The sequence below is a fragment of the Puma concolor genome, chromosome D2, assembly GCF_028749965.1.
Source record: "Puma concolor isolate L17-30 chromosome D2, mPumCon1.1.hap2, whole genome shotgun sequence".
NCBI lineage: Eukaryota > Metazoa > Chordata > Mammalia > Carnivora > Felidae > Puma > Puma concolor.
In genome coordinates, this window is record NC_141677.1 from 23,453,749 (window position 1) to 23,470,040 (window position 16,292).

Below are 16,292 nucleotides of genomic sequence, written 5' to 3' on the forward strand. Positions count from 1 at the left end.
ATCGACAATAGCCAAAGTATGGAAAGAGCCCAAATGTCTACTGACTGATAAATGGATAAAGAAGATGTGGTTTATATATACAATGGAATATTACTCAGCGATCAAAAAGAATGAAATCTTGCCATTTGCAACAACGTGGATGGAACTAGAGTATATTATGCTCTAAAAAAAAAAGCCAAATAAGTCAGAGAAAGACAAATATCATATAATTTCACTCGTATGTGGAATTTAAGAAACACAACAGATGAACATAGGGGAAGGGAAGGAAAAATAAGATGAAAACAGAGAGGGAGGCAAACCATAAAAGACTCTTAAATACAGAGAACAAACTGAGGGTTGCTAGAAGGGAGATGGGTGGGGGGGGAAGGGTTAAATGGGTTGATGGGAATTAAGGACACTTTTTGGGATGAGCACTAGGTGTTCTATGTAAGTGATGAATCACTAAATTCTACTCCTGAAATCATTATTACACTATATGTTAACTAACTTCGATTTAAATCATAAAAAGAAAAGAAATAGCCTGGTAAATCTTTAGCTTGCAGAAAGGCATTCATTTCAGAAATGCTATACTCATAAAATAGTTTTGAAACTCAGGATTCATTTTATTTTTTCCTCTGACTAGTAGAAGTCAATGTCACAGTGATGAAAACTGAATTTTGATAACTGATATACCATACAATGGAAACAAATGTGAAAAAAAAATCCTAGCAACACTGAATTCTTGCCTTTGAATGTCCATAAAGAAAATACTTGAGTTACTTCTGAACCAGTAGGATTTGTGGGTATTATAATGCCGATGTTGAAATCTTCGATGATTTGCCAGGCATTCCTCTGGGACAAACTTAGATCAGTGCTTCCTATAGGTAGGACTTCATTGGTATATATTATGTAAATGGTGTCATGATATGGACTACCCACCTTTGAAAGGTGTGGGAAGGTGTTGGAAATCTCACTGTCTTTTCTCTGCAGTTATTTTGTATAGTTGTCAACTCCTTTCCATGGAGTTATAGGAGATATGCCACTCAGAAGAGTGCTGTTATGAGATCTCATTGGAGACCCTTCTTTCCTCTGAGTTTGGGTAGACATTATACTAACTAGAAGTATAGAAATTGTTTACATATTTTCCCATAGTCTTTCTTAGATTTGCTTCTAAAGAAAATATTGATCTTCATAAGACCAAAATGCAACCTTTCACTTAATTGCTGGAAGAATTGTCCAAACCCAGACTATAATAAATTCATTAGGGTAGAGACACCATTTCTTTTTTTCTTTACGTTTATTTATTTATTTTGAGAGAGACAGAGAGAGCACCAGCTGGGGAGGGGCAGAGAGAGGGAGAGAGAGAGAGAATCCCAAGCAGGCTCTGGCTGTCAGTACAGAGCCCAATGTGGGGCTTGATCTCACAAAACACGAGATCATGATCTGAGCTGAAATCAGGAGTTGGACGCTTAACTGACTGAGCCACCCAGGAGCCCCCACACCATTTCTGCTTTTTCCAATGCTCGGTCATGTCTAGTGACATAACTGTATTATCCAAGGACAAAGAGCCAGATCCCTCATTTGGCATTTGATTGTCTGCTGGCAATACCAAAAAGATGACAGTCATTAACATGCCTTGTTATGGAAGCACACACAGCCCCCATGGCCCAGCACCTTTATCATTTTGACTTTTTTTTTTTTAATGCTATTAAAATTATACACATGATATTTTGGTAGTCCTTAAAAACAAAAAGGAGGCATTTTATAGCTAAACAGTTTTATTGGCTTTTTGTGAAATAAAAAACACGAAAACAAACCACCATGGTTAAAGGCCATAATCAGCATCAACCAAATGAACCAGCCACTTGGTTACAGTAGCTGATGACAAACACTAGTGGATATTATTGCTTATTCCCCAGGTTCATTTACATGTCCATTATATTTTGGCAAGATTACAATCACATGGGAGCTTTGGTTGTATAAATTCAACTCTGACCATTCACTAAAAACTCAACTGTTGCCATTTTATGGTGGGATATATGTCAAATCGTCCTGAGTCTTGACATTTATCCTCTCATTCTGTCTCCTTTCTCCTTCTGTTAATGCTTTACAGCCCCACTGACCAAAAGTTAAAGTAAAAGCATTTACAACCATCCATCTCTACTCTAGTGCCCTCTCCTTTGTCATGAGAGGGTGATGCATTTCTGGGCCTCTCCAAACTCTTGTTTCTGGTGTGTATCCACTGCCAGTAAATAAATGTCCATCCATAATCTGGATAGATTTTCAAATGCATATGGTTGTCAACACTGGGTTTAGACTCAACTCTCTTCTAACTTCCGACAACTAGAAAAAAAATCAACAGCCTTTAGCATCAGTAAGTTGACCTCCCAACAAAATAAGCCCTAGCCCCCGCCATACAACATCCCATGGCAAGTATGGAGCTGTCGCCTTAAAATGCTCTGTATGAGTGCTGTAACGTTTTAATGTACAGAGAAGCAATGACTGACTGCTTCTATAAAGCTCCCCTGCTCAATGCTTTCTATTTTAACACTGAAAACTCAGAATGACAAAGGGTCAGGACTAACTCACGATAGCACCATTTCCTAGACTCTTGGAATAAGATTCCTGTCTGCGTTGGAGAATGCAGGGACCACAGACGACCCAGCCTCCAGCTTTGCGCTTTCATAGGCCCCGCTGAATCTCAGTAGGGGTGGGTGGTCTGCCTCAGCCTACTTCTACAGTGGCATGAATTTTCCCTGGGAAGAGTTAAAAATGCATGTCTTACAAAGTGAAGTTGGCTGCAGGTGAGAGACCTGAGGAAGCCTGTTTCGGTTGGAAAGACGATGGGACAAAGTCTGGAGATCTTTCCCTCGCCCATCTCGATTCAAGTCATTAGAGAATCTGCATGCAGAAGCATGGCAAGATCAAGGAATACTGCGTGACACAAACCCGAACACAGCAATCCAAACACCAACACTCTTATGGTATCTTTTGTATTCAGGTCCACTGGTGGGTTTGCCCTGGATAATGCTGGGATTTAATAAGCCCTTCTAATGATTATAAAGATTATCCTCTTGAATCTGGACATTTTAAACAACAGAAGATTTGATATCACTGTATTTTACATGGCACATATAACCATATAATTACTAGCACTTACACGGCAAATATTGCAAATACACATTCTTGGAGTTGACTTGGTAATTATACCAATGTTATTCAGCAGAACAAAGATTAAACACTCTCTAACTTGCGCTTGGGGGAATTTCATTCCAACCCTTTACTTTACAACGAGAGGATAACCCTCTAATTATGTAATAATGCTTGGTGGTCATGTGGGCAGAGAATCACAGGGTGACTTCATGGTTAATTTGTGGCCTGTAAAATAAAGTAATACATAGTATTTTCAGTTCAACAAAATACAAGAGACCATATAAAAATATTTTCCAATTTGGAATTTGAAACATGAAAGCTGGATTTTTTTTCCTTTGTATAAAAACAAACGGAATAACGGACTAAAGTTTATTAAGCCTTCTAACAAAAAATATACATATAGGTTTAAGGAATGCAGTGAGCGTCAACTTCCCTTTTTGTCCAGGCTCATTGATGGGGAGGCTTGTGCTTTGATCCCAACAAAGATAAATGCACAAAAGTGGAGGAAGATCAGTGCCTGAAACCTGAACTACGACTTATCTCTAATAATAGGACTAATTTTACAGTAGTGCTTTTAAAAGTGTGTGTCAGATTACTGATTTTTGTTTCTTTTCCTCCTCAGGCGACTGCTGGAGATGAATTCCAGAAGCACCACTTCCGTCTCGAGTGATGTTTATTTAGTGCAATGTCTTCCTTCTCTCGTTCCCTTTTCACGCGCTGGTAGTGGTCTTCTTCCTTCAGGTACCACACAGGGGGCCAGCGGTGCCGCTCAAAGTATTCCTGGTTGTCTGATGAAGGAAAGATGAAGATGATAATACTCTTGGTTCATTGAATGCTTCTATATTCTAGGTTCTGTGCCTAATGCTTCTCATACATGCTCTCTTATGTATTCTCTCAACAGCCCGGTGTGTAGGACCATTTGCAGATAGTGACAGGCAAGTTTTGAGAGTTACCATCACTTGCCTGAAGTAGCCGGGCACAGAGAACCTGAACCCAGGACCGCCTGACTTCAGAGTGTAGGCTTGGCCCTAGGCATGCCCCCCTAGACAAGGACGAGCAACAACCTCGGCAGGCTGTGCAGCAGGGAACCCCGATCCCCACTCCACCCAAATCCCTCAAGGATGAAGTTCTTCAAAGAGAATTCCCAACCCACAAGTCCTTGTGTCACATCACATGCATGTGACTGCCAGCCAGTCACAAGGAATTCTCCATGAGCTGCCTGCTGCTCATGGACCTTCCCAAGGGCACAGAGGTAAATGCTTCGGTTGGAGGCGATGAGAGCTGGACACATAGGGACCCACAGTCTCACCTGCAGATTTCGATTTGATTTCCTTGCGGAACTTGGAACAAACGCTGTTGTAGTTGGTGCAGATGTGGTGCAAACACCAGGCGGCCAACTGGTGGGCGTTGTGGAACTACAGGGAAGTGACCAAAAAGGGGGGGGGGGTCAGACTCTGCTTTCTAAAGTGGGGCCACAAAGAATAGGAAGCCATGAGAGGGGTGAAAGAGATAAAGGGCCTGTGTGACTAATTCAGTAAACCTCTTGTTTTTTTTATTTTTATTTTTTAAAATTTTCTTTTTTTGAACGTTTATTTATTTTTGGGACAGAGAGAGACAGAGCATGAACGGGGGAGGGGCAGAGAGAGAGGGAGACACAGAATCGGAAACAGGCTCCAGGCTCTGAGCCATCAGCCCAGAGCCTGACGCGGGGCTCGAACTCCCGGACCGCGAGATCGTGACCTGGCTGAAGTCGGACGCTTAACCGACTGCGCCACCCAGGCGCCCTTAAACCTCTTGTTTTGACTACAACGTTTTGACTTTGGCCATGGTTCCAACGCCAGCCAAATATAGTGTTTGGCACACCCCTTCCTTGCCCCTGTGATAGGCGCACCGAAAATAATCATCATGCCAGATCAGGAGCTGAGAGCGCGCCTTATCTCCCAGCCTCCCCCATCGCTGGCCCACTCGTGAGAAATGACCGTGGCCTCAGGAAGGTGCCAGCCAGCAGTGGAGCAGGGACACCAACTCTGTTTAGGGAAGCCTAGGCCATGGAGCACTCTGTGTCGCAGGTCAGAGCTCAACTTGCTGGGGCCGAAGATCTGAAAGAGGAGACTGCAGAATGTGTAACTGTCCTATACCTGTCCTTTGGTTACCTGAGAAGAGGGGGTGGTGTGGGCAGGGTGGCAGGGAGTCGACACTCACAGCATCTCCTTTCTGAGCAGGTGCCTGGGGAGGTAGCAGCTGAGGGAGCTGTGATCAGAACAGACTTTGTGCTCAAAGATCGACAGTCACCTCCCCATTTCTCCCCAAATTTGGCAGGTCTACTCCACACCCCACACTCTGTCAACGTCTTTCTCAGACATCCATTCAGTTTGTTGGTCCTGAGGTTTCTTTGATTGGGTGAAGCCCCGAAAGTGACAGGGTGCTTCCTCTCTACCCACGTCTCTACCGTGAACAAAGGCCCAGAAGAAAGGCGAAGTCCTCAGAAAATAACTCAAGAAATTCTGAGAATTGCAACCCCAACATTATAGACAATTTTGGCTGATGCTTCCAACTTCTCCTGATATCAGGTTTCTTTCGGAAAGTAAGATTAGGGCACTGGTGTCCTGGAGTTGGCCTGCACCCGCCCAAGGGAGTCAGTTGTGCCTATTTCTTCCCTACTCTGAGTTCAGCAATTTCACGTTGTTAAGGTGGGGGGATTTACACCATGGAAACTGGAAAATGCAACAACAGATCAGGGTCTCACCTGTCCCCAGGCTCATTGTGAAACAAACCCAGCATGCCACTAGGCTAGGGTCTAATGAATGAGCTAAGATATGGAAGACGCCATCCTCAACTCTTCCTGCCAACGCGTGTCAGGGCAGGGACACAGAGCAAATCAACACAACTGCAAATCATTACCTCAAGTGGCCTCGCCCTATATGGAATTCTGGGTCATTTCATTTTCCTCCAGGAGGAGTATTTACCGGAGAGAGCACAAGTTGTAAACTATGCTCCAGACCTGTTTCAAAAGACCTCAGATTCCAAGTATGGACAACCAGTTAAAAAAAAATTTTTTTAACATTTTATTTTTGAGAGACAGAGAGACAGAGCGTGAGCAGGGGAGAGGCAGAGAGAGGGTAAGACACAGAATCCGAAGCAGGATCCAGGCTCTGAGCTGTCAGCACAGACCTTGATGCGGGGCTCCAACCCACAAACCATGAGGTCATGACCTGAGCCGAGGTTGACCCCTGGCCTACTGAGCCACCCAGGCACCCCTGGTTTTGATGGGAGCTTGCTAATCCTACTGCAACAGATGTCTGTTCTTGGTTTTAATTGTAACCTCTACTAGGCTGTGTTTCCCATTGGATTTTAGTAATTCATGCTTCTATTTCTCTCACTGCCTATGATTGCCCCATACCATTTGTAGCCACATGTCCTTTTGTCTAGGGTGGTGTCTGATATGTGGGGAGAAAATAAAAATACTTGTTGCATGGTAAGTTACAATGAGCAGGTTGCTGTAAAGTCCTCTTCTGCCTTTTCCCCTTGGGAATCCCAGCCATCTTGGCCTGCTACTTCCTCCCCCCTTCTCCCTGAAACCACTTCCTCTCCCTTAACTGAGAAGGATCTAAGACTTAGTAAACCACCACCCTAACACAGAAAGGGAGCGAAAACCAAAGCCAGTGGGCTGAACAAAGGACTGAAGAATTTTTTCTTAGTTCCTCCGTAAACTCATTGTCAGTGAAGTCTATGCCAGGGAGTAAGCATCCCGCATGGGTGCCTTGTATTGTGAGAGGGCTTCTACTCTTCACTGCTCTTTCTTGGACATTCTTTCCCACTTGATTCTCAAAATAATCTGTAAGGTTGACAGGATGATAAGGAAACTGAGGCAGAGTTTAGCTTTGTGCCTTGAGTAAGTTATGCATGACAAAGCTGGAGCTGGATCTTGGGTCCTTGCTGGAAGAGTGCAAGTGTGTACTGGGATTATGGAATCACAATATTGATATTAACAAATACTGATTTTGGAAAACCCCAGGAGAGCTGCAGTAAGATGTAGGGCATTACAGGGCTTCGTGGAGTTCTAGAAACTGTCTGATCTTGGCCAATATGTGTCCAAGAATTCAAACAAGGAGAGACAAAACCTTCCCCTATCATGCCCCACGTTGTTCTCCCACATGTGAAGCTGGTGCCTCGGGGGACAATGGGGCTGGCGTGGGGTAGGGTCCTTGTTGTTTTCTCAAACGAAGCCCAGCAGGGTGAATGGTGCATGAAACGTGAAACTCTCAGATCTTCTCAGTGTACACAGGGCCCTCTGTGACTCAGTGGTGACATCTTTATTTAGACAGATGCAACAGCGGAATGTTTTATCAGCATTAAATGAACTGGTTGAACACACTGAAAAGGTGAAAGGCAAACTGTTACAGACCTGGGCCAGTTCCAAATAAGAGAGCACTTCCCCGTCGATGCCCACGCCGCTCATTGCGGCCTTCGTCAGCTCCTGAACAGCATACTGCTCTGGGGAAGAGACAGAACGGGAGAAAGTTGAACCACACCCTGTAAGCCAGACATCTCGCCTAGAAGGTCTGGTCTGGGACCACCTAACTGGAGAGGAAGTATGGGACACAGCTCTGGTAGCCATCTAAACTCAGCTCAGGGTGGCCTGTCAGCATGGGGAATTCTGGTCTCCAGCCACTGTACCAACAACTGTGGGACACTCGTTTGCTCTTCTGAAATAGCCAGAGTCCTCCAGACCTTTTTGCTGTCCAGTATGGTAACTACTGGCCACATGAGACAAGTTCAACTTAAATTAAAATTAACTAAAATTAAAAATTCACACCCTCAGTCACACTGAAGTGCTCAATAGCCACATGTATATTGGGCAACACAGATGCAGAACATTTCCATCCCTGCAGAAAGTTCTATCGGATAGTTCTGCTCTGGAGAATCCAGCGCCTTCATAGAATCCTCTAGACTCTCTGCTATCTTCCTGTTTCACAGTTTCTCCACTCCTATCACTCCAATTCTCAACAGTCTCTGACAGTGGAGGGACTGAGTATCAGAGGAATGGATCCATATGGGGAATTAAAAATTTGAATGCCTATGTCTGTCTCAACAGCTGAAGATGGGTGACATCTTTATTGCTCAGCTTCTTAGAGTCTAAAGACTGGGGAGACCTTCACCCAGAGGTAACAAAAATATGGTTGGGAGAGCCACTTAAGCCTGGGAGCTGCGTCCAAGGCTTGGAAGCTGAATTGGAATAGTGGCTCTGAGACTGAACTGTCTTTGCCTCTGTTTCGGGCCATCACCTGCATTTGGGATTGACCTGTGTGGGTACAATCTAGGCTCCCATTTCTAGCTCCTTGATGTCAAGGTGCTTTTTTCATCTCTAGCCACTGCATCTATTCTTCTAGTCCAATAAACTGTCTTAATCATGCTTACCTTCTGTTCTGGCTCTACGTACGTCTTAGTCAACATGCCTCTATCTGGTCAATACGAGATCTATGTTTGAATGGTTTCTTTGGCACAATCTTCCTTGGCTGGACTGACAAAGAACTATTTGGGACTAAATTTTCCAAAGAAGTCATTGGACTTTTTAATTTCAAGTTAATAGCAACATTTCTTGACATTCCTTTAACATGTAGGTTTGCAAAGCATTTTCACGCCACAAACTGATTTTTTTAAAAAAAACATGTTCTAAACACTCTGTACTAACCAAACACTATAAATGATTAAGGGAATTTTCTTAGGAAGCTCTATATTAATCATAATAGTAATGATAGTATTTAATAACAAAAGGAAAGATGCACAGAAGTCTGTCGTTTACCCAAGAAGCTCTCTTTGATTCAGTTCCTTTCACGGAGAAGTCAGTCCCATGTTTTCATCACCATACTTAATATTTAAGCAGAAATGGCATTATTTTAAGATTAATCACAAACCTTCTTCAGCACATCTGGCTCCAAATTGGTTTTGACTATTTAAAAAAAAATCAGTTCATCCTCAGAGGATAAATACTTGTAAAAACTGGATAGTCAAATGGATCAGAATCTCTACCTCTGAAAAAAGGAACTGCTTCCTGCAGCCTACTAGAGTTAGCATTTAAAAAATAAGTACACTCTGGGTGTACTGGTTAAAAATAGTTTTTAAAAAGTCAAATAGCAATGCTTCAACAATCTCTTTCTTTCTTTCCAGTGGGGGAAGAAGCAAGGCAAGGAGGACTTTGATCTCCTGGTAGAAACCTGGAGTCCAGAGGAATACATTTTCTTTTCTAAAGACACTGCCAGAAAGTCAAGTGCAGATAAGACCAGTTAGTTTGTTCTGACATTCATTTTCATTCACTTAATGATTCAACAGGTATTTACTGGGAAGCTAATATGCTCAGGCACTTTTCCGCATGAGGGGGACAGGCAGGCCAATGTATGAAACTGGCACTATTTCTGCTTTCACGATTAACAGGCATCAGCTAACGTAGTGACAAACACCCAGATTGCTAACTGACACCTGCAGTGAATGAAGCTGAAGGTTTACATTTAAAAAAAAAGGTATGTGAATATATATATCCTATTTAGACCTGTTTCAGCTTACCAGCCGAACAAATCCAGAAATGACACATAGATTTTGAGAAGTGAAGCCAAGTCCCCCTTTTTTCTTTCTCCCAAAATGCTCTTGACAATGTCAGAACATTTTCTAAAATAGCTTTAAAAAAAAAAAAAACACTTACATAATGCTTACTAGGTGCCAGACACTGTTCTGAGAACTTTATATATATATCTTAACTCCTTAATCTTCGTAACACCTCTACAGTAGAATAACATGGTCCCCATTCCAAAGAGAGAGAAAGCGGAGACACAGTGGTTAAGTGTGAAGTCATCTAGCCAGGAAATGGTGGAGTCAGGATCTGAGCCCGAGAAATCTGGCTCTGTAGTCTATGTTCTTAGCCACTGCCTCCTACTGCCTCTTTCTTAGAGACTGTGTCTGAGCACACATTATGGGGATAATATGGACACAATAGTTTTATTTCAAATTCCATGGTCCACAAATGAGGCAGAGTGCATAGAGCATCGGTCTCAAGAGCAGGGATCATGCGTTACTCATCTTGATAACTGCATCACCCAACAGGGCCTAGCACAAAGTAGGTGCTTAAGAAAATATTTGTGGACGGGGCGCCTGGGTGGCGCAGTCGGTTAAGCGTCCGACTTCAGCCAGGTCACGATCTCGCGGTCCATGAGTTCGAGCCCCGCGTCAGGCTCTGGGCTGATGGCTCGGAGCCTGGAGACTGTTTCCGATTCTGTGTCTCCCTCTCTCTCTGCCCCTCCCCCGTTCATGCTCTGTCTCTCTCTGTCCCAAAAAAATAAATAAATGTTGAAAAAAAAAATTAAAAAAAAAAAAAAAGAAAATATTTGTGGAATTGAATTGGGCTGTCTGATACATCTGATCAATTCCCACCACCCTGAACAAGACAGTCCTATGTTGGGTGATACAAAATTAATTTTTATTCCCTGGAAACGTTATTTTTGTTTAAGTGTAATTTTGACAAGCCCGACAGTCACGCTGCATGGCCCCCAGTCATCGGCCTTACCTGCAAGTGCAACCAAGTGTGGCAGGCAAAATCTGTTTGCCAAGGCAATTAATTCCAGTGGGTCCAGGTCCAAGTTAGGTGACAACTGCTTGGTATAAAGATAATCCAATACCGCTTGCATTGACATCTTGTTTATGTTCGGGAGATACACCTGAAACATTATTTAAAAAGCTAAGTTCTGCTGAAGAAAGCAGTGGGTACATTTTCAGGCTACACTGCTTATAAATATCCCAACTGCACGATTTGATATTGGCAAGTCCAGGACACTTGCTTTGAGGCTGTGTATAGAAGTCATTCACTATTTACTGCTTTACACATAACAGTGTGATTTGTAGATGACAAAAGAGTGGGGCTGCCTGACAAAGCCTGATTTGGAATTTTTAAATGGCTATTTGGACTTATAAATCAGACAAATGGGCTGTAAATGTATGATGACATTATGGGCTCTCTTTGCCAAGTACCTTATAATACTCTATTGTGGGGAAAGAAATCTCCTAGCGACATGACAGGTGTTGGGGGGAGCTGCAAACCACACTGTTGCTGACACACGATAGAGCCCAGCTCTCTAAGATGTCAAAACAGAGGATGAGGAACCACCTAGTTGCCACAGTGACTGGCTCAATTCCAACGTTCTATCGATAGCGGCTAACACAGTACACACACTTCATTGTTTTTCCTATGACATGACCGCATAGATTCAAAATTATCGGAACATTATCAGGTATCAGTAGATTCAGAGAACCCAGAGAAATCCTTACCTGGGACATCTGGGGAATAGTTGGTTGGGCATCTTCTTTGTAGGATTTACCTAATCTGTCTCCTGAGTACCTGTAGTTGTTGCTAATATTAATATATGCTGGAGTTCACTAGAGAACCAAGGCATGGATCAATGAGGATGCACACTGCTAGGCAGCATAGAGACTCTAAGTAACTCTACAAGACGGACCCCGGCACAGTACAGAACAGTACCATTGGTATTAGCTACTGGAATGATAATGATAAAAATTGAAGGCTTCTTATACACAAGGTACTGTGATCTACTCTGATCCTTATATCCTCCCCAGGAAGAAGAGACTATTATTTTTGCCATTTTACAGGTATGGAAATTGAGGTTCAGGGAGGTTAAGTCCCAAATCCAAGGTCACAGAGCTAGTCAGTGTCTGGGATTTGAACTTAGGGAGCATAATTCTAAGGTCTGTGGTCAGAGCCACTGTGCAGTACAAGAAACCCTTTATGGCAAGGAAGCAAAGGTTTGTTTGGCTCACAGTATAATAAAGTACTGTATTTCACTAACAGTTTTTAAGAATCAGATTTTAAGTTGAGAAGGATAAACAGTTATAAACTTCTGATTTCTGGTGCTTAGCAAACCTCTATATACCACAGAAAGATGATTACATCTCTATTATACATCTAATCTCTCCCTCCTTCTCTCTCTCTCCACAATCTACATGGGTCTCATGGTCAATGCATTCTAGTGTTGTGGTTCCAGAATCATTTAAGCTATCTCAGCCTTCTATGTCATTCTCCTGCATGGCCACCAGCCACTTCAGACAGGGACTGTCCTTTCAGACAGAGCTTTCTCTTTATGTATCAGAGGGAAGGCCCAAAGAACTTCCCAGAAATAGTAAGAAAATTCCACACACACCCCCTTTCAGACACAGTCAATGAAAACAATTATGATTTGGTAAATAAGCTGTATGGGTTACTACCATCAAGGATTTGACAAAGGTCTTCATTTCAAGTTTCTAGGCAACCTCTACAGTAGATAGAACCTGGCAAGTAGACACTGTTACTGGTGTGATTTTAAAATAAAGAAGCTGTTGTATTGTAATTAATTCCTATTCCAGTGAATCTAATATCAGTTGTACCTGTGCATATGCTTACATACATATACGTTTATGTACACATGCATTTATCTTATGCAGATCGTGTTTGGATTAGTACAATTTTATACATAATTGAAGGTTAAGTTGTGAAACTTTAAAATTTGGACCATTTTGGTAGTGAAGGTATGTACATTTTACAAAGTCCTAAGTGTGATAAAGTGTTAGTGATCATAAATATAAAAAGTCGCAGAGCTTTCTGTGAAAACCTGCTCTCTCAGCTACGGGGAGGTCTGCTATTTTGAAAACAACGTCTTAGATGCCAGGGCAAGAGGCTGGGAAAGGCCTGGGGGTTTGTCACTAAAAGGAGTGTGACCTTTGACTAATCATTCTCCCTCTCTGACCCTCGGTTTCCTCATATGTTACATGGGAGAGATTTGGAAGAGGTGATAACCTTCAGCTTTTTCTTCTTCACGGAGACTCTGGATTTGGAAGATATTCATATTACCTTAGCATTTTTTGTTAAGACTGTGTTCTAAGTCATGACAAAATGAACATCCTAAGTGAAAAGAAATTATTTCTAGCAACAAGAGACGACAGATTCCTGTAAGCAGCCCTGCCCCAATACTTTCAATGTCTTTGGAGTGTTCTGACATTTGATTAAAGAATTTTTTTTAACGTTTATTTATTTTTGAGACAGAGAGAGAGAGAGAGAGAGAGAGAGAGACAGAGAGAGAGATTGTAAGTGGGGGAGGGGCAGAGTGAGAATGACACAGAGAATCCACAGCAGGCTCCAGGCTCCAAGCTGTCAGCACAGAGCCCGATGCAGGGCTTGAACTTACAAGCCTCAAGATCATGACCTGAGCCGAAGTTGGAAGCTCAACCAACTGAGCCCCCCAGCTGCCCCTGGAGTGTTCTGACATTTATCAACATCTGTGGCTTGCTTTTTCCTTCTTGTGTAACATAAGGCAAACAATTTTTTGAAGTGATGGCTTTTTTTTTGGGCAAATAATGTTAAGGACCGTTAGAGCAAATGAAAACAAACTAAAAACACGTTTAGAACACACACCATTCTCATGTTTCTTTTTTTAAGCCCGTTTCTGTCATTTCAACATTTATGTTTAACTGCATAACAATGGAGAGACTACTTTATAGAACTTTAAAAACAATATAAATGAAGCTATATAAGAAATGGAATTAAGAATTTTGCATCCTACCTGCTGGACATAGCTTAGAAGAAATAAGAGTCAGCAAAGAGACTCTAATGCTATCCTAAACTACGTCTCTTATTCCAGTTTCGTTGGTTTAAAATTTTAATTGCAAAGATCAGCTCAGACTATTAGGCTTATAATTAGAGACAGTCTCACAGAGGATGAGAAAGTTTTCCAGATTCAGAGCATTGCTTACTACAATTCAGGCATGCATTTTTAATGAACCACTTGCTGAGCACCTCTGGGGAGAGAATTATGCTTACTGCTACATTAAAAGTAATGAGAAAAATAGAAGTAAAATACAATGTCTTCTTAAATATTAAATGACAAAAAATGTTAAAGTAACGTCAATGGGTATATCTTATTCCTTTCTGGATATGTATGAGAATTCTGTTAATGCCAAAAAGAAAGAAAGACTGAATTTTGAGGTTTGGGAAGTCAGGTTTTCACAGGACAATAAAGAGTTAAAAGGTGGCCTACAAAGGACAGATCCCAAGTCATGGAATATTTACTGAGCATTTAACTGATGTTCCTCCCTCCCCGTGACCCGTCCACCACACTTGGCTGGTTTAGGAAGTGTGGAACTGGGGTTTTTTTTAACTTGGGGCTTTCAGGGGACAAAGACTTTCAATTACTCATGGAAAGAATTTAACAAGGATCCTCCAGGACAATGGTCACCGACATTTCTTGAGCTTTCATATGTTCCAAGCACCAAATTCCATGTTTCACACATGTACTCTCATGACTTATCTGCCCTCTGAAGAAGGTTCTCTTGTTATCCCCATATTAAAGATGAGGACACAGGTTTGGAGAGGGCTGGTCGCTTTCCCAAGGTCAAACTGAGACTAGAGTTCAAACTATATAACCATTATAGTCTACTCTGGAAATCAAGAGAAGGGGCAGATGAGGGCACACATGTCAACAGCTCATGGCATTCCTGATTCACTGGCTAAAGGAATTTGGCACAGACCTCCTGTTGCTTGGGTCCATGGTCTCTGTCTTCTAAGCTGGGTAGAAGCCATCCATACCTATTAACCTCAGCTATCGTTCTAAGTGGCAAATGACCTAGTCTTTCTAAGAGGTAGTGCTAAACAGGTGGCCCCCTCCAAGAGAGGCTGTTAACCATAGACGAGTGCATTCATGTTCACTGCCAAGTTTTTGTTTTGGTCACCTCTCCTGCCCATTTTAATCTGGAGACGATTACAGTCCATTCTGGGAAGGGATAAAGGGGATTAGCATTTGTGAGGTCAGCTCTGACAGTGTCTCTTTGTGCCTGGGTTCCTGACCTTGATCAAGTTCTCTGCTGGGTCAGTAGCAGGTGCTCTGCCGCACAATCAGCACACATTTCAGTGAGCTGGACACATAAGGGAAGCAAGCCTCCGGGCTCTTCATCTCTGGAGATTACTGGAGCCGGTGAAGTGCCATTCGGATGAAGGCTTATTAATCGGTGGCTTCCCCAAATTTTCTTGGAAGTGAGAGTGAAAGAATATGAACACGACTGACATCAAAATAACACTAATGGCAGCGACCATTTACTTAATGCTCATGAGGATCTGCGAGTGTTGACTTTTGCACTTCACCACCACACTGTGGCTATTATCCTGCTTTCCAGAGAGGGAGGATGCCCAGGGCCACACAGCTTATACGTGGAGGAGCTGAGATTCAAGCCCTGTGCCCTTCACTGGGCGGCCTCTACCACGCTGGTGTAGTTTCAGTGACATGGCTCGGAAACATCTTTGGTGGCACAGGAAAGACTTCACTACTTACAGCTGCAGACCTCCGGGCTTATAAAGGCCGGCAGACAGCTAGCGAGGTCATCAGAACAATCCTAACATTTCTCCTCCCCCCACAGCAGACAGCCTTTTGCTGGGAGTTGGTTTAGGAGCAGCTGCAGTTTGTTCTGAAAGCGGGAGGTGGCCTAGTGACCTCCTCTGCCCCAGCCATCCCTGCTTGTGAGGCCGTGACTCTGCTTCCCTACTTGGGGATGCAAATGCAGGCTCCCGGGTCACTGTGGGAGTGCTCAGATTTCTGGTGTGAGTGCCCCTTTCGAGAAGTTAGCTCTTGTTTTCTCTATTTCTTTTAAAAGTGTGGAGAGATGCTGAGATCAGCAAAGCGAGCCTCTTAGGACAATAAACTTGATGGGGTGTCCCCCTTTAAAAAAATGATGGTTAAAAAATACTTTCAGAACTCAACAAAAATGCTTGCTCTTCTAGACTAAAGTTAGAAGTGCTTGAATGGAATTTTTCTTTCTTTTCCAACAGGGTTTGTAAAAAGATGAACACAGAATGGTTTCAAGATACTGCTTACTCTGCTCTAAGAATATCTTTTATTCGGAGATAGGGCCAGCGTCTGAGAAGTGACTCAGTGGCTTCCACTAGACCTAAGCATTGACAGCGGTGTGTTCAGAGGAATGACCATTTGCTCCATTACTGTCTTCCTCCAGTTAACAAAGACTTGGAGAAGATGAGTCGGGGCAGTGCCTCGGGGGATGCTGTAGCTCAAGGAGATGTCGAGGGCCATCCAGTGCACCCCTCATGGTGCAGATGAGAAAACAGGGGCACAAGGATGTGG

General features: G+C 42.9%; 1 protein-coding gene across 12 annotated transcripts in view; it reads right to left on the reverse strand.

The window, feature by feature from the left end:
• Nucleotides 1-1,739: 1,739 nt before the first annotated feature.
• RHOBTB1 (Rho related BTB domain containing 1) overlaps nucleotides 1,740-16,292 on the reverse strand; it is a 124,300-nt gene continuing 109,747 nt past the window's right edge. For all 12 annotated transcript variants that reach the window (XM_086679795.1, XM_086679787.1, XM_086679792.1 and 9 more), the window contains 4 exons: nucleotides 10,688-10,838; nucleotides 7,538-7,626; nucleotides 4,442-4,547; nucleotides 1,740-3,920 (listed from right to left, as the gene is read on the reverse strand). In XM_086679795.1, the coding sequence (XP_086535921.1) occupies nucleotides 3,751-3,920; nucleotides 4,442-4,547; nucleotides 7,538-7,626; nucleotides 10,688-10,838 (516 nt within the window). In that variant the 3' untranslated portion in view covers nucleotides 1,740-3,750. The remainder of the gene's footprint in view (nucleotides 3,921-4,441; nucleotides 4,548-7,537; nucleotides 7,627-10,687; nucleotides 10,839-16,292) is intronic.